Consider the following 19,935-nt stretch of genomic DNA (forward strand, 5'->3'; position numbering starts at 1 on the left):
CTACTACTACTACTACTACTACTACTACTACTACTACTACTACTACTACTACTACTACTACTACTACTACTACTACTACTACTACTACTACTACTACTACTACTACTACTACTACTACTACTACTACTACTACTACTACTACTACTACTACTACTACTACTACTACTACTACTACTACTACTACTACTACTACTACTACTACTACTACTACTACTACTACTACTACTACTACTACTACTACTACTACTACTACTACTACTACTACTACTACTACTACTACTACTACTACTACTACTACTACTACTACTACTACTACTACTACTACTACTACTACTACTACTACTACTACTACTACTACTACTACTACTACTACTACTACTACTACTACTACTACTACTACTACTACTACTACTACTACTACTACTACTACTACTACTACTACTACTACTACTACTACTACTACTACTACTACTACTACTACTACTACTACTACTACTACTACTACTACTACTACTACTACTACTACTACTACTACTACTACTACTACTACTACTACTACTACTACTACTACTACTACTACTACTACTACTACTACTACTACTACTACTACTACTACTACTACTACTACTACTACTACTACTACTACTACTACTACTACTACTACTACTACTACTACTACTACTACTACTACTACTACTACTACTACTACTACTACTACTACTACTACTACTACTACTACTACTACTACTACTACTACTACTACTACTACTACTACTACTACTACTACTACTACTACTACTACTACTACTACTACTACTACTACTACTACTACTACTACTACTACTACTACTACTACTACTACTACTACTACTACTACTACTACTACTACTACTACTACTACTACTACTACTACTACTACTACTACTACTACTACTACTACTACTACTACTACTACTACTACTACTACTACTACTACTACTACTACTACTACTACTACTACTACTACTACTACTACTACTACTACTACTACTACTACTACTACTACTACTACTACTACTACTACTACTACTACTACTACTACTACTACTACTACTACTACTACTACTACTACTACTACTACTACTACTACTACTACTACTACTACTACTACTACTACTACTACTACTACTACTACTACTACTACTACTACTACTACTACTACTACTACTACTACTACTACTACTACTACTACTACTACTACTACTACTACTACTACTACTACTACTACTACTACTACTACTACTACTACTACTACTACTACTACTACTACTACTACTACTACTACTACTACTACTACTACTACTACTACTACTACTACTACTACTACTACTACTACTACTACTACTACTACTACTACTACTACTACTACTACTACTACTACTACTACTACTACTACTACTACTACTACTACTACTACTACTACTACTACTACTACTACTACTACTACTACTACTACTACTACTACTACTACTACTACTACTACTACTACTACTACTACTACTACTACTACTACTACTACTACTACTACTACTACTACTACTACTACTACTACTACTACTACTACTACTACTACTACTACTACTACTACTACTACTACTACTACTACTACTACTACTACTACTACTACTACTACTACTACTACTACTACTACTACTACTACTACTACTACTACTACTACTACTACTACTACTACTACTACTACTACTACTACTACTACTACTACTACTACTACTACTACTACTACTACTACTACTACTACTACTACTACTACTACTACTACTACTACTACTACTACTACTACTACTACTACTACTACTACTACTACTACTACTACTACTACTACTACTACTACTACTACTACTACTACTACTACTACTACTACTACTACTACTACTACTACTACTACTACTACTACTACTACTACTACTACTACTACTACTACTACTACTACTACTACTACTACTACTACTACTACTACTACTACTACTACTACTACTACTACTACTACTACTACTACTACTACTACTACTACTACTACTACTACTACTACTACTACTACTACTACTACTACTACTACTACTACTACTACTACTACTACTACTACTACTACTACTACTACTACTACTACTACTACTACTACTACTACTACTACTACTACTACTACTACTACTACTACTACTACTACTACTACTACTACTACTACTACTACTACTACTACTACTACTACTACTACTACTACTACTACTACTACTACTACTACTACTACTACTACTACTACTACTACTACTACTACTACTACTACTACTACTACTACTACTACTACTACTACTACTACTACTACTACTACTACTACTACTACTACTACTACTACTACTACTACTACTACTACTACTACTACTACTACTACTACTACTACTACTACTACTACTACTACTACTACTACTACTACTACTACTACTACTACTACTACTACTACTACTACTACTACTACTACTACTACTACTACTACTACTACTACTACTACTACTACTACTACTACTACTACTACTACTACTACTACTACTACTACTACTACTACTACTACTACTACTACTACTACTACTACTACTACTACTACTACTACTACTACTACTACTACTACTACTACTACTACTACTACTACTACTACTACTACTACTACTACTACTACTACTACTACTACTACTACTACTACTACTACTACTACTACTACTACTACTACTACTACTACTACTACTACTACTACTACTACTACTACTACTACTACTACTACTACTACTACTACTACTACTACTACTACTACTACTACTACTACTACTACTACTACTACTACTACTACTACTACTACTACTACTACTACTACTACTACTACTACTACTACTACTACTACTACTACTACTACTACTACTACTACTACTACTACTACTACTACTACTACTACTACTACTACTACTACTACTACTACTACTACTACTACTACTACTACTACTACTACTACTACTACTACTACTACTACTACTACTACTACTACTACTACTACTACTACTACTACTACTACTACTACTACTACTACTACTACTACTACTACTACTACTACTACTACTACTACTACTACTACTACTACTACTACTACTACTACTACTACTACTACTACTACTACTACTACTACTACTACTACTACTACTACTACTCCTACTACTACTACTACTACTACTACTACTACTACTACTACTACTACTACTACTACTACTACTACTACTACTACTACTACTACTACTACTACTACTACTACTACTACTACTACTACTACTACTACTACTACTACTACTACTACTACTACTACTACTACTACTACTACTACTACTACTACTACTACTACTACTACTACTACTACTACTACTACTACTACTACTACTACTACTACTACTACTACTACTACTACTACTACTACTACTACTACTACTACTACTACTACTACTACTACTACTACTACTACTACTACTACTACTACTACTACTACTACTACTACTACTACTACTACTACTACTACTACTACTACTACTACTACTACTACTACTACTACTACTACTACTACTACTACTACTACTACTACTACTACTACTACTACTACTACTACTACTACTACTACTACTACTACTACTACTACTACTACTACTACTACTACTACTACTACTACTACTACTACTACTACTACTACTACTACTACTACTACTACTACTACTACTACTACTACTACTACTACTACTACTACTACTACTACTACTACTACTACTACTACTACTACTACTACTACTACTACTACTACTACTACTACTACTACTACTACTACTACTACTACTACTACTACTACTACTACTACTACTACTACTACTACTACTACTACTACTACTACTACTACTACTACTACTACTACTACTACTACTACTACTACTACTACTACTACTACTACTACTACTACTACTACTACTACTACTACTACTACTACTACTACTACTACTACTACTACTACTACTACTACTACTACTACTACTACTACTACTACTACTACTACTACTACTACTACTACTACTACTACTACTACTACTACTACTACTACTACTACTACTACTACTACTACTACTACTACTACTACTACTACTACTACTACTACTACTACTACTACTACTACTACTACTACTACTACTACTACTACTACTACTACTACTACTACTACTACTACTACTACTACTACTACTACTACTACTACTACTACTACTACTACTACTACTACTACTACTACTACTACTACTACTACTACTACTACTACTACTACTACTACTACTACTACTACTACTACTACTACTACTACTACTACTACTACTACTACTACTACTACTACTACTACTACTACTACTACTACTACTACTACTACTACTACTACTACTACTACTACTACTACTACTACTACTACTACTACTACTACTACTACTACTACTACTACTACTACTACTACTACTACTACTACTACTACTACTACTACTACTACTACTACTACTACTACTACTACTACTACTACTACTACTACTACTACTACTACTACTACTACTACTACTACTACTACTACTACTACTACTACTACTACTACTACTACTACTACTACTACTACTACTACTACTACTACTACTACTACTACTACTACTACTACTACTACTACTACTACTACTACTACTACTACTACTACTACTACTACTACTACTACTACTACTACTACTACTACTACTACTACTACTACTACTACTACTACTACTACTACTACTACTACTACTACTACTACTACTACTACTACTACTACTACTACTACTACTACTACTACTACTACTACTACTACTACTACTACTACTACTACTACTACTACTACTACTACTACTACTACTACTACTACTACTACTACTACTACTACTACTACTACTACTACTACTACTACTACTACTACTACTACTACTACTACTACTACTACTACTACTACTACTACTACTACTACTACTACTACTACTACTACTACTACTACTACTACTACTACTCCTACTACTACTACTACGCCTCCAGCCTTCTCCTCGCTGCAACATTCATCACCCACGCTTCACACCCATATAAGAGCGTTGGTAAAACTATACTCTCATACATTCCCCTCTTTGCCTCCAAGGACAAAGTTCTTTGTCTCCACAGACTCCTAAGTGCACCACTCACTCTTTTTCCCTCATCAATTCTATGATTCACCTCATCTTTCATAGACCCATCCGCTGAGACGTCCACTCCCAAATATCTGAATACGTTCACCTCCTCCATACTCTCTCCCTCCAATCTGATATTCAATCTTTCATCACCTAATCTTTTTGTTATCCTCATAACCTTACTCTTTCCTGTATTCACCTTTAATTTTCTTCTTTTGCACACCCTACCAAATTCATCCACCAATCTCTGCAACTTCTCTTCAGAATCTCCCAAGAGCACAGTGTCATCAGCAAAGAGCAGCTCTGACAACTCCCATTTTGTGTGTGATTCTTTATCTTTTAACTCCACGCCTCTTGCCAAGACCCTCGCATTTACTTCTCTTACAACCCCATCTATAAATATATTAAACAACCACGGTGACATCACACATCCTTGTCTAAGGCCTACCTTTACTGGGAAAAAATTTCCCTCTTTCCTACATACTCTAACTTGAGCCTCACTATCCTCGTAAAAACTCTTCACTGCTTTCAGTAACCTACCTCCTACACCATACACTTGCAACATCTGCCACATTGCCCCCCTATCCACCCTGTCATACGCCTTTTCCAAATCCATAAATGCCACAAAGACCTCTTTAGCCTTATCTAAATACTGTTCACTTATATGTTTCACTGTAAACACCTGGTCCACACACCCCCTACCTTTCCTAAAGCCTCCTTGTTCATCTGCTATCCTATTCTCCGTCTTACTCTTAATTCTTTCAATTATAACTCTACCATACACCTTACCAGGTACACTCAACAGACTTATCCCCCTATAATTTTTGCACTCTCTTTTATCCCCTTTGCCTTTATACAAAGGAACTATGCATGCTCTCTGCCAATCCCTAGGTACCTTACCCTCTTCCATACATTTATTAAATAATTGCACTAACCACTCCAAAACTATATCCCCACCTGCTTTTAACATTTCTATCTTTATCCCATCAATCCCGGCTGCCTTACCCCCTTTCATTTTACCTACTGCCTCACGAACTTCCCCCCACACTCACAACTGGCTCTTCCTCACTCCTACAAGATGTTATTCCTCCTTGCCCTATACACGAAATCACAGCTTCCCTATCTTCATCAACATTTAACAATTCCTCAAAATATTCCCTCCATCTTCCCAATACCTCTAACTCTCCATTTAATAACTCTCCTCTCCTATTTTTAACTGACAAATCCATTTGTTCTCTAGGCTTTCTTAACTTGTTAATCTCACTCCAAAACTTTTTCTTATTTTCAACAAAATTTGTTGATAACATCTCACCCACTCTCTCATTTGCTCTCTTTTTACATTGCTTCACCACTCTCTTAACTTCTCTCTTTTTCTCCATATACTCTTCCCTCCTTGCATCACTTCTACTTTGTAAAAACTTCTCATATGCTAACTTTTTCTCCCTTACTACTCTCTTTACATCATCATTCCACCAATCGCTCCTCTTCCCTCCTGCACCCACTTTCCTGTAACCACAAACTTCTGCTGAACACTCTAACACTACATTTTTAAACCTAGCCCATACCTCTTCGACCCCATTGCCTATGCTCTCATTAGCCCATCTATCCTCCAATAGCTGTTTATATCTTACCCTAACTGCCTCCTCTTTTAGTTTATAAACTACTACTATTATTACTACTACTATTATTACTACTACTATTATTACTATTACTATTATTACTACTACTATTATTACTATTACGTTATTTCTACTACTATTATTACTACTATTATTACTACTATTATTACTACTACTATTATTACTACTACTATTATTACAACTATTATTATTACTACTACTATTATTACTACTACTATTATTACTACTACTATTATTACTATTACGTTATTTCTACTACTATTATTACTACTATTATTACTACTACTATTATTACTATTACTTTATTTCTACTACTATTATTACTACTATTATTACTACTACTATTATTACTAATACTATTATTACTACTACTATTACTACTAATTTTCACTAATATTATCACTACCATTAATACTACCAATTGTCATTACTCACTACCATTACTACCATTATTCTGGCCACATTACCACTACCACATTATCATCACTATTTATCACTACTACTACTATCATCACTAATATCACTCACCACCATTACCACTACCACCATTATCATCACTCACCATTAATACTACCACCACACTACCACTAATACCACTACCACCAATACTCACCAATACCACCACCACCACTATCATCACTCACCACCACCAATACCACCAATATTTACCAACACTATCACTCACTCACTCACCATTATCACTAACACCACACACACCACCACTCACTGCCACTCACATTACTAACATTATTTATTATTACTTGACGCATTATTACTACCATCACATTACCACCACCATTACTACTATTATTTCTGCTACTATTATTACTACTACTATTATTACTACTACTATTATTACTACTACTACTATTACTATTAATATTATTACTACTACTATTGCTACTACTACTATTATTACTACTACTATTATCACTACTATTATTATCACTACTACTATTATCACTACTACTATTATTACTACTACTATTATTACTACTACTATTATTACTACTACTATTATTACTACTATTATTATTACTACTACTATTATTACTACTACTATTATTACTACTACTATTATTACTACTACTATTATTACTACTACTATTATTACTGCTACTATTATTACTGCTACTATTATTACTACTACTATTATTACTACTACTATTATTACTACTACTATTATTACTACTACTGTTACTAATACAACTACTACTACTGTTACTACTATTATTACCACTATTACTATTACTACTACTGGCTTCCTCTGACTGTAGCTATGAGCTACTCTGGCTGCTAACAATAACGCGAGTGTTGCAGGTATGAGCTACTCTGGCTGCTAACAATAACGCGAGTGTTGCAGGTATGAGCTACTCTGGCTGCTAACAATAACGCGGGTGTTGCAGGTATGAGCTACTCTGGCTGCTAACAATAACGCGGGTGTTGCAGGTATGAGCTACTCTGGCTGCTGACAATAACGCGGGAGTTGCAGGTATGAGCTACTCTGGCTGCTAACAATAACACGGGTGTTGCAGGTATGAGCTACTCTGGCTGCTAACAATAACACGGGTGTTGCAGGTATGAGCTACTCTGGCTGCTAACAATAACACGGGTGTTGCAGGTATGAGCTACTCTGGCTGCCTCTGGCTGCTAACTGCACAGAGAAGATCCTGGCGCCTCCGTCAGACGTACACTGGGTCTGGTACGTGCACATGCTGGCTCCTGAACACTATGTACGAGACTGTCACAACATTGTTGGCCAGATTGTTGACCACAAGCTTTTCAAGCTGAAGGTGAGTTGAAGCTTGTTTCTTAACATTGAAGCTCAAAGCTGACCTTTGAAGCTTGTATCTGACGTTTGAAGCTAGAAGCTGACGTTTGAACCTGGCAACTGACGTTGATATTTTGTCAGTTGCAGCATTTAGGGACCTGATATCTGTTGCATATGGTGCTTGACCTGTTATCATACCTTACCTTATGTAAGGTGACCAACACCCAGGTACCAACTTACTGCTAGGTGAACAGTGACAGTAGGTGTAAGGTGAGTAACACCCAGGTACCTACTTACATTTGGTGAACAGTGACAGCGGGTGTAAGGTGACTAACACCCAAGTACCTACTTACTGCTAGGTGAAAAGTGACAGCAGGTGTAAGATGACTACCACGCAAGTACCTACTTACTGCTAGGTGAGCAGGGGTCAGCAGGTGTGGGCTGCTACTACTGAGGCTGTCATGGTTATCCTGGGTAGCTAACCCTCTCTACCATGGGTTATCCTGGGTAGCTAACCCTCTCTACCATGGGTTATCCTGGGTAGCTAACCCTCTCTACCATGGGTTATCCTGGGTAGCTAACCCTCTCTACCATGGGTTATCCTGGGTAGCTAACCCTCTCTACCATGGGTTATCCTGGGTAGCTAACCCTCTCTACCATGGGTTATCCTGGGTAGCTAACCCTCTCTACCATGGGTTATCCTGGGTAGCTAACCCTCTCTACCATGGGTTATCCTGGGTAGCTAACCCTCTCTACCCTGGGTTATCCTGGGTGACTAACCCTCCCTACCCTGGGTTATCCTGGGTGACTAACATTCCCTACCCTGGCTTATCCTGGGTGACTAACACTCCCTACCCTGGCTTATCCTGGGTGACTAACACTCCCTACACTGAGTTATCCTGGGTGACTAACACTCCCTACCCTGAGTTATCCTGGGTGACTAACATTCCCTACCCTTGGTTATCCTGGGTGAGTAACATTCCCTACCATGGGTTATTCTGGTGACTAACACTCCCTACCCTGGGTTATCCTGGTGACTAACACTCCCTACCCTCGGTTATCAAGGGTAACTAACATTCCCTACAATGGGTTATCCTGGGTTGCTAACATACCCTACCCTTTGTTATCCTGGGTGACTAACACTCCCTACCCTGGGTTATCCTGGGTGAATAACCCTCCCTACCCTGAGTTATCCTGGGTGACTAACCCTCCCTACCCTGGGGTATCCTGGGTGACTAACACTCCCTACCCTGGGTTATCCTGGGTGACTAACAGTCCCTACCCTGGGTTGTCATGGGTCACTAACACTCCCTACCCTGGGTTATCCTGGGTGACTAACACTCCCTACCCTGGGTAATCCTGGGTGACTAACCCTCCCTACCCTGGGTTATCCTGGGTGACTAACACTCCCTACCCTGGGTTATCCTGGGTGACTAACACTCCCTACCCTGGGTTATCCTGGGTGACTAACACTCCCTACCCTGGGTTATCCTGGGTGACTAACACTCCCTACCCTGAGTTATCCTGGGTGACTAACACTCCCTACCCTGGGTTATCCTGGGTGACTAACCCTCCCTACCCTGGGTTATCCTGGGTGACTAACACTCCCTACCCTGGGTTATCCTGGGTGACTAACACTCCCTACCCTGGGTTATCCTGGGTGACTAACACTCCCTACCCTGGGTTATCTTGGGTGACTAACCCTCCCTACCCTGGGTTATCCTGGGTGACTAACACTCCCTACACTGGGTTATCCTTGGTGATTAACCCTCGTAAACCCTGGTTATCCTGGGTGCTAACACTCCCTACACTGGGTTATCCTGGGTGACTAACCTCCCTACCCTGGGTTATCCTGGGTGATCCTACCCTGGGTTATCCACTCCCTACCCTGGGTTATCCTGGGTGACTAACACTCCCTATCTTGGGTTGTCCTAGGTGAGCTTGGGTTATCCTAGGCGACTCACCCTACCCTGGGTTATCCTGGGTGACTAACACTCCCTACTGGGTTATCCTGGTGACTAACCCTCCCTACCCCGAGTTATCTTGGGTGACTAACACTCCCTGCCCTGGGTTATCCTTGGTGATTAACACTTTCTACCCTGGGTTATCCTGGGTGACTAACACTCCCTACCCTGGGTTATCCTGGGTGACTAACCCTCCCTACCCTGGGTTATCCTGGGTGACTAACACTCCCTACCCTGGGTTATCCTGGGTGACTAACACTCCCTACCTTGGGTTATCCTGGGTGACTAACCCTCCCTACCCCGAGTTATCCTGGGTGACTAACACTCCATGCCCTGGGTTATCCTTCGTGACTAACACTTTCTACCCTGGGTTATCCTGGGTGACTAACACTCCCTACCCTGGGTTATCCTGGGTGACTAACACTCCCTACCCTGAGTTATCCTTCGTGACTAACACTTTCTACCCTGGGTTATCCTGGGTGACTAACACTCCCTACCCTGGGTTATCGTGGGTGACTAACACTCCCTACCCTGGGTTATCCTGGGTGACTAACACTCCCTACCCTGGGTTATCGTGGGTGACTAACACTCCCTACCCTGAGTTATCCTGGGTGACTAACACTGCCTACCCTGGGTTATCCTGGGTGGCTAACCCTCCCTACCCCGAGTTATCATGGATGACTAACCCTCCCTACCCAGGGTTATCCTGGGTGACTGACCCGCCCTACCCTGGGTTATCCTGGGTGACTAACCCTCACTACCCTGGGTTATCCTGGGTGACAAACACTCCCATCCCTGGGTTATCCTGGGTGACTAACACTCCCTACCCTGGGTTATCCTGGATGACTAACCCTACCTACCCTGCGTTATCCTCGGTGACTAACACTCAATACCCTGAGTTATCCTGGGTGACTAACACTCCCTACCCTGGGTTATCCTGGGTGACTAACCCTCCCTACCCTGGGTTATCCTGGGTGACTAACCCTCCCTACCCTGGGTTATCCTGGGTGACTAACACTCCCTACCCTGGGTTATCCTGGGTGACTAACACTCCCTACCCTGGGTTATCCTGGGTGACTAACCCTCCCAACCCTGGGTTATCCTGGGTGACTAACACTCCCTACACTGGGTTATCCTGGGTGACTAACACTCCCTACCCCGACTTATCCTGGGTGACTAACACTCCATGCCCTGGGTTATCCTTGGTGACTAACACTTTCTACCCTGTGTTATCCTGGGTGACTAACACTCCCTACCCTGGGTTATCCTGGGTGACTAACCCTCCCTACCCTGGGTTATCCTGGGTGACTAACACTCCCTACCCTGGGTTATCCTGGGTGACTAACACTGCCTACCCTGGGTTATCCTGGGTGGCTAACCCTCCCTACCCCGAGTTATCATGGATGACTAACCCTCCCTACCCTGGCTTATCCTGGGTGACTAACAGTCCCAACCCCGGGTTATCCTGGGTGACTAACCCTCCCTACCCTGGGTTATCCTTGGTGACTAACCCTCCCTACCCTGGGTTATGCTGGGTGATTAACCCTACCAACCCTGGTTTATCCTGGGTGATTAACCCTCCCTACCCTGGGTTATCCAGGGTGACTAGCACTTCCTACCCCGAGTTATCCTGGGTGACTAACACTCCCAACACTGGGTTATCCTGGGTGACTAACTCTCCCTACTCTGGGTTATCCTGGGCGACTAACACCCCCTACCCTGGGTTATCCTGGGTGACTGACTCTCCCTACCCGGGGTTATCCTGGGTGACTGACACTCCCTACCCTGAGTTATCCTGGGTGACTAACCCTCCCTACCCTGGGTTATCCTGGGTGACTAACACTCAGTACCCTGGGTTATCATGGGTCACTAACACTCCCTACCCTGGGTTATCCTGGGTGACTAACACTCCCTACCCTGGGTAATCCTGGGTGACTAACCGTCCCTACCCTGGGTTATCCTGGGTGACAAACCCTCCTTACCCTGGGTTATCCTGGGGGCCTAACACTCCCTACCCTGTGTTATCCTGGGTGACTAACCCTCCCTGCCCTGGGTTATCCTGGTTGACTAACACTCCCTACCCTGGATTATCCTGGGTGACTAACCCTCCCTACCCTGGGTTTCCTGGGTGACTAACCCTCCCTACCCTGGGTTATCCTGGGTGACTAACACTCCCTACCCTGGGTCATCCTGGGTGACTAACACTCCATACCCTGGGTTATCCTGGGTGACTAACTCTCCCTACCCTGGGTTATCCTGGGTGACTAACCCTCCCTACCCTGGGTTATCCTGGGTGACTAACATTCCCTACCCTGGGTTATCCTGGGTGATTAACCCTCGTAAACCCTGGGTTATCCTGGGTGGCTAACACTCCCTACACTGGGTTATCCTGGGTGACTAACCCTCCCTACCCAGGGTTATCCTGGGTGACTAACCCTCCCTACCCTGGGTTATCCTGGGTGACTAACTCTCACTACCCTGGGTTATCCTGGGTGACTAACACTCCCTACCTTGGGTTATCCTGGGTGACTAACCCTACCTAGCTTGGGTTATCCTAGGCGACTCACCCTCCCTACCCTGGGTTATCCTGGGTGACTAACACTCCCTACCCTGGGTTATCCTGGGTGACTAACCCTACCTACCCTGGGTTTTCCTGGGTGACTAACACTCCCTACCATGGGTTATCCTGGGTGAGTAACACTCCCTACCCTGGGTTATCCTGGGTGACTATCACTCCCTACCCTGCGTTATCCTGGGTGACTAACTCTCCCTACCCTGGGTTATCCTGGATCACTAACACTCCATACCATGGGTTATCCAGGGTGACTAACACTCCCTACCCCGAGTTATCCTGGGTGACTAACACTCCCTACCCTGGGTTATCCTGGGTGACTAACACTCCCCACCATGGGTTATCCTGGGTGACTAACACTCCCTACCCCGAGTTATCCTGGGTGACTAACACTCCCTACTCTGAGTTATCCTGTGTGACTAACACTCCCTACCCTGGGTTATCCTTGGTGACTAACCCTCCCTACCCTGGGTTATCCTGGGTGAATAACCCTCCCTACCCTGAGTTATCCTGGGTGACTAACCCTCCCTACCCTGGGTTATCCTGGGTGACTAACACTCCCTACCCTGGGTTATCATGGGTCACTAACACTCCCTACCCTGGGTTATCCTGGGTGACTAACACTCCCTACCCTGGGTAATCCTGGGTGACTAACCGTCCCTACCCTGGGTTATCCTGGGTGTCTAACCCTCCTTACCCTGGGTTATCCTGGGGGCCTTACACTCCCTACCCTGTGTTATCCTGGGTGACTAACCCTCCCTGCCCTGGGTTATCCTGGTTGACTAACACTCCCTACCCTGGATTATCCTGGGTGACTAACCCTCCATACCCTGGGTTTCCTGGGTGACTAACCCTCCCTAACCTGGGTTATCCTGGGTGACTAACACTCCCTACCCTGGGTTATCCTGGGTGACTAACACTCCATACCCTGGGTTTTCCTGGGTGACTAACTCTCCCTACCCTGGGTTATCTTGGGTGACTAACCCTCCCTACCCTGGGTTATCCTGGGTGACTAACATTCCCTACCCTGGGTTATCCTTGGTGATTAACCCTCGTAAACCCTGGTTTATCCTGGGTGGCTAACACTCCCTACACTGGGTTATCCTGGGTGACTAACCTCCCTACCCAGGGTTATCCTGGGTGACTAACCCTCCTTACCCTGGGTTATCCTGGGTGAATAACTCTCACTACCCTGGGTTATCCTGGGTGACTAACACTCCCTATCTTGGGTTGTCCTAGGTGACTAACCCTACCTAGCTTGGGTTATCCTAGGCGACTCACCCTCCCAACCCTGGGTTATCCTGGGTGACTAACACTCCCTACACTGGGTTATCCTGGGTGACTAACCCTCCCTACCCCGAGTTATCTTGGGTGACTAACACTCCCTGCCCTGGGTTATCCTTGGTGATTAACACTTTCTACCCTGGGTTATCCTGGGTGACTAACACTCCCTACCCTGGGTTATCCTGGGTGACTAACCCTCCCTACCCTGGGTTATCCTGGGTGACTAACACTCCCTACCCTGGGTTATCCTGGGTGACTAACACTGCCTACCCTGGGTTATCCTGGGTGGCTAACCCTCCCTACCCCGAGTTATCATGGATGACTAACCCTCCCTACCCAGGGTTATCCTGGGTGACTGACCCTCCCTACCCTGGGTTATCCTGGGTGACTAACCCTCACTACCCTGGGTTATCCTGGGTGACAAACACTCCCAACCCTGGGTTATCCTGGGTGACTAACACTCCCTACCCTGGGTTATCCTGGATGACTAACCCTACCTACCCTGGGTTATTCTCGGTGACTAACACTCAATACCCTGGGTTATCCTGGGTGACTAACACTCCCTACCCTGGGTTATCCTGGGTGACTAACCCTCCCTACCCTGGGTTATCCTGGGTGACTAACCCTCCCTACCCTGGGTTATCCTGGATGACTAACCCTACCTACCCTGGGTTATCCTGGGTGACTAACACTCCCTGCCCGGGGTTATCCTGGGTGACTAACACTCCCTACCCTGGATTATCCTGGGTGACTAACACTCCCTACCCTGCGTTATCCTGTGTGACTAACACTCCCTGCCCGGGGTTATCCTGGGTGACTAACACTCCCTACCCTGGATTATCCTGGGTGACTAACACTCCCTACCCTGCGTTATCCTGTGTGACTAACACTCCCTACCCTGGGTTATCCTGGGTGATTAACCCTCCCTACCCTTGGTTATCCTGGGTGACTAACATTCCCTACCCTGGGTTATCCTGGGTGACTAACACTCCCTACCCTGATTTATCCTGGGTGACTAACACTCCCTACCCTGGATTATCCAGGGTGACTAACACTCCCTACCCTGGGTTATCCTGGGTGACTAACACTCCCTACCCTGGGTTATCCTGGGTGATTAACCCTCCCTACCCTTGATTATCCTGGGTGACTAACACTCCATATCATGGGTTATCCTGGGTGACTAACACTCCATACCCTGGGTTATCCTGGGTGACTAACACTCCCTACCCTGGGTTATCCTGGGTGACTAACACTCCCTACCCTGGGTTATCCTGGGTGACTAACACTCCCTACCCTGGGTTATCCTGGGTGACTAACACTCCCTACCCTGGGTTATCCTGGGTGACTAACCCTCCCTACCCTGAGTTATCCTGGGTGACTAACACTCCCTATCCTGGGTTATCCTGGGTGACTAACCCTCCCTACCCTGGGTTATCCTGGGTGACTAACACTCCCTACCCTGGGTTATCCTGGGTGACTAACCCTCCCTACCCTGAGTTATCCTGGGTGACTAACACTCCCTACCCTGGGATATCCTGGGTGACTAAATCTCCCTACCCTGGGTTATCCTGGGTGACTAACACTCCCTACCCTGGGTTATCCTGAGTGACTAAATCTCCCTACCCTGGGTTATCCTCGGTGACTAACTCTCCCTACCCTGGGTTATCCTGGGTGACTAACTCTCCCTACCCTGGGTTATCCTGGGTGACTAAGTCTCCCTACCCTGGTTTATACTGGGTGACTAACTCTCCCTACCCTGGGTTTTCCTGGGTGACTAACTCTCCCTACCCTGGGTTATCCTGGGTGACTGACTCTCCCTACCCTATGTTATCCTGGGTGACTAAGTCTCCCTTCCCTGGTTTATCCTGGGTGACTAACTCTCCCTACCCTGGTTTATCCTGGGTGAGTAACTCTCCCTACCCTGGTTTATCCTGGGTGACTAACTCTCCCTACCCTGGTTTATCCTGGGTGACTAACTCTCCCTACCCTGGTTTATCCTGGGTGACTAACTCTCCCTACCCTGGTTTATCCTGGGTGACTAACTCTCCCTACCCTGGTTTATCCTTGGTGACTAACTCTCCCCTTGTTAAAAATCGCAACTAATCATATCTTAACTAGGGAACAAACTGGACTAGACTCATCTACTTAAACTAGTCCCATAACTAGCAGGCTAATTCTCTAACCAACTAGCCCAGCCCGTACAGCTTGTTCCCTTGTTTATAAACGTTCTAGTGTGATTTCTAGCTAATCTCTAGCAACATTTTTATCAAGACACCACACACATCAGGTGTGTAGTAGACCGTACATACCAGGTGTGTAGCAGACTGTACACACCAGGTGTGTAGCAGACTGTACACACCAGGTGTGTAAGAGACCATACACACCAGGTGTGTAGCAGACTGTACACACCAGGTGTGTAACAGACCGTACACACCAGGTGTGTAACAGACAGTACACACCAGGTGTGTAGCAGACCGTACACACCAGGTGTGTAGCAGACCGTACACACCAGGTGTGTAGCAGACCGTACACACCAGGTGTGTAACAGACCGTACACACCAGGTGTCTGGCAGACAGAACAAACAATGTCTCTTATACAGAAGAGACTGCCATCGTTCAAACACTAGATCTCTGAACTGAAGGTGTCGTAATGTTGGCTGTAAATCGGTCCACGTTGGTTAAATATAAGTTTGTTGCCTTCACTCCAGCTAGTGTTAATGCTGTGAACATGACCTTAGTATTGCTAATTATATTACTAACTTCACTCGTGGGTCTTTACTGTTCTCACTTTACAACATTACAACCTCCTATATTACTCAGTTATTATTGATCAACATCCCACATCATCTCATGACTTTCAAACAGACACAAATGATCAAACTTGTTTTGAACTACGCCATTCTCAGTCGGTCTCAGACAGCATTGGTTTCTTGCAGGCGCTGAAGAAGGCTCACAAGAGAACTCGGAAACTCTGGATGGAAATGTATCCTGACGAACCTTTCGATGTGATTCTTGACGGATCACAACCAGTGTCACTTTCCCAGTACACGTCCCTTATAAGTTACGACCTGGAGGCTGCAGTGGGGAGGCAGAGTGCGTTCTACTATCAGGTAGGAAGGTAGAGTGTGTTCTGATATCAGGTAGGAAGGAAGAGTGTGTTCCAGTATCAGGCAGGAATGTAGAGTGTGTTCTAGTATCAGGTAGGAAGGTAGAGTGTGTTTTTCTAGTATCAGGTAGGAAGGTAGAGTGTGTTCTAATATCAGGTATGAAGGTAGAGTGTGTTCCACTAGTATCAGGTAGGAAGGTAGAGTGTGTTCTTCTAGTATCAGGTAGGAAGGTAGAGTGTGTCCAGTATCAGAGAGGAATATAGAGTGTGTTCTAGTATCAGGTAGAAAGGTAGAGTGTGTTCTTCTAGTATCAGGTAGGAAGGTAGAGTGTGTTCTAATATAAGATAGGAAGGTAGAGTGTGTTCCAGTATCAGATAGGAAGGTAGAGTGTGTTCCAGTATCAGATAGAAAGGTAGAGTGTGTTCTAATATCAGGTAGGAAGGTAGAGTGTGTTCCAGTATCAGATAGGAAGGTAGAGTGTGTTCCAGTATCAGATAGGAAGGTAGAGTGTGTTCTTCTAGTATCATGTAGGAAGGTAGAGTGTGTTCTAATATCAGGTAGGAATGTAGAGTGTGTTCCAGTATCAGATAGGAAGGTAGAGTGTGTTCTACTAGTATCAGGTAGGAAGGTAGAGTGTGTTCCAGTATCAGGTAGGAAGGTAGAGTGTGTTCTACTAGTATCAGGTAGGAAGGTAGAGTGTGTTCTACTAGTATCAGGTAGGAAGGTAGAGTGTGTTCCAGTACCAGATAGGAAGGTAGAGTGTGTTCTAATATCAGGTAGGAATGTAAAGTGTGTTCTAGTATCAGGTAGGAAGGTAGAGTGTGTTCTAATATCAGGTAGGAAGGTAGAGTGTTTTCTAGTATCAGGTAGGAAGGTAGAGTGTGTTCTAATATCAGGTAGGAAGGTAGAGTGTTTTCTAGTATCAGGTAGGAAGGTAGAGTGTGTTCTAATATCAGGTAGGAAGGTAGAGTGTGTTCCAGTATCAGATAGGAAGGTAGAGTGTGTTCTTCTAGTATCAGGTAGGAAGGTAGAGTGTGTTCTAATATCAGGTAGTAAGGTAGAGTGTGTTCCAGTATCAGGTAGGAAGGTAGAGTGTGTTCCAGTATCAGGCAGGAATGTAGAGTGTGTTCTAGTATCAGGTAGAAAGGTAGAGTGTGTTCCAGTATCAGGCAGGAATGTAGAGTGTGTTCTAATATAAGATAGGAAGGTAGAGTGTGTTCCAGTATCAGGCAGGAATGTAGAGTGTGTTCTAGTATCAGGTAGAAAGGTAGAGTTTGTTCTTCTAGTATCAGGTAGGAGGGTAGAGTGTGTTCTAATATCAGATAGGAAGGTAGAGTGTGTTCCAGTATCAGATAGAAAGGTAGAGTGTGTTCTAATATCAGGTAGGAAGGTAGAGTGTGTTCCAGTATCAGATAGGAAGGTAGAGTGTGTTCCAGTATCAGATAGGAAGGTAGAGTGTGTTCTTCTAGTATCAGGTAGGAAGATAGAGTGTGTTCTAATATCAGGTAGGAAGGTAGTGTATGTTCCAGTATCAGATAGGAAGGTAGAGTGTGTTCTACTAGTATCAGGTAGGAAGGTAGAGTGTGTTCCAATATCAGGTAGGAAGGTAGAGTGTGTTCTACTAGTATCAGTTAGGAAGGTAGAGTGTGTTCTACTAGTATAAGATAGGAAGGTAGAGTGTGTTCTTCTAGTATCAGGTAGGAAGGTAGAGTGTGTTCTAATATCAGGTAGGAAGGTAGAGTGTGCTCTAGTATCAGGTAGGAAGGTAGAGTGTGTTCTAATATCAGGTAGGAAGGTAGAGTGTGTTCTAGTATCATGTAGGAAGGTAGAGTGTGTTCTAATATCAGGTAGGAAGGTAGAGTGTGTTCTAGTATCAGGTAGGAAGGTAGAGTGTGTTCTTCTAGTATCAGGTAGGAAGGTAGAGTGTGTTCCAGTATCAGATAGGAAGGTAGAGTGTGTTCTTCTAGTATCAGGTATGAAGGTAGAGTGTGTTCTAATATCAGGTAGGAAGGTAGAGTGTGCTCTAGTATCAGGTAGGAAGGTAGAGTGTGTTCTAATATCAGATAGGAAGGTAGAGTGTGTTCTAGTATCAGGTAGGAAGGTAGAGTGTGTTCTAATATCAGGTAGGAAGGTAGAGTGTGTTCTAGTATCAGGTAGGAAGGTAGAGTGTGTTCTAATATCAGGTAGGAAGGTAGAGTGTGTTCCAGTATCAGATAGGAAGGTAGAGTGTGTTCCAGTATCAGATAGGAAGGTAGAGTGTGTTCTTCTAGTGTCAGGTAGGAAGGTAGAGTGTGTTCTAATATCAGGTA

At 43.4% G+C, this 19,935-nt stretch overlaps 1 protein-coding gene across 1 annotated transcript in view; it reads left to right on the forward strand.

The window, feature by feature from the left end:
* Positions 1-19,935, forward strand: part of LOC128687498 (uncharacterized) — a 257,247-nt gene that overhangs the window by 165,407 nt on the left and 71,905 nt on the right. The window contains exons 4-5 of the mRNA XM_070084187.1: positions 8,550-8,721; positions 17,456-17,629. Of these exons, the coding sequence (XP_069940288.1) occupies positions 8,550-8,721; positions 17,456-17,629 (346 nt within the window). The remainder of the gene's footprint in view (positions 1-8,549; positions 8,722-17,455; positions 17,630-19,935) is intronic.

This window comes from Cherax quadricarinatus, chromosome 11 (genome assembly GCF_038502225.1).
Source record: "Cherax quadricarinatus isolate ZL_2023a chromosome 11, ASM3850222v1, whole genome shotgun sequence".
Lineage (NCBI taxonomy): Eukaryota > Metazoa > Arthropoda > Malacostraca > Decapoda > Parastacidae > Cherax > Cherax quadricarinatus.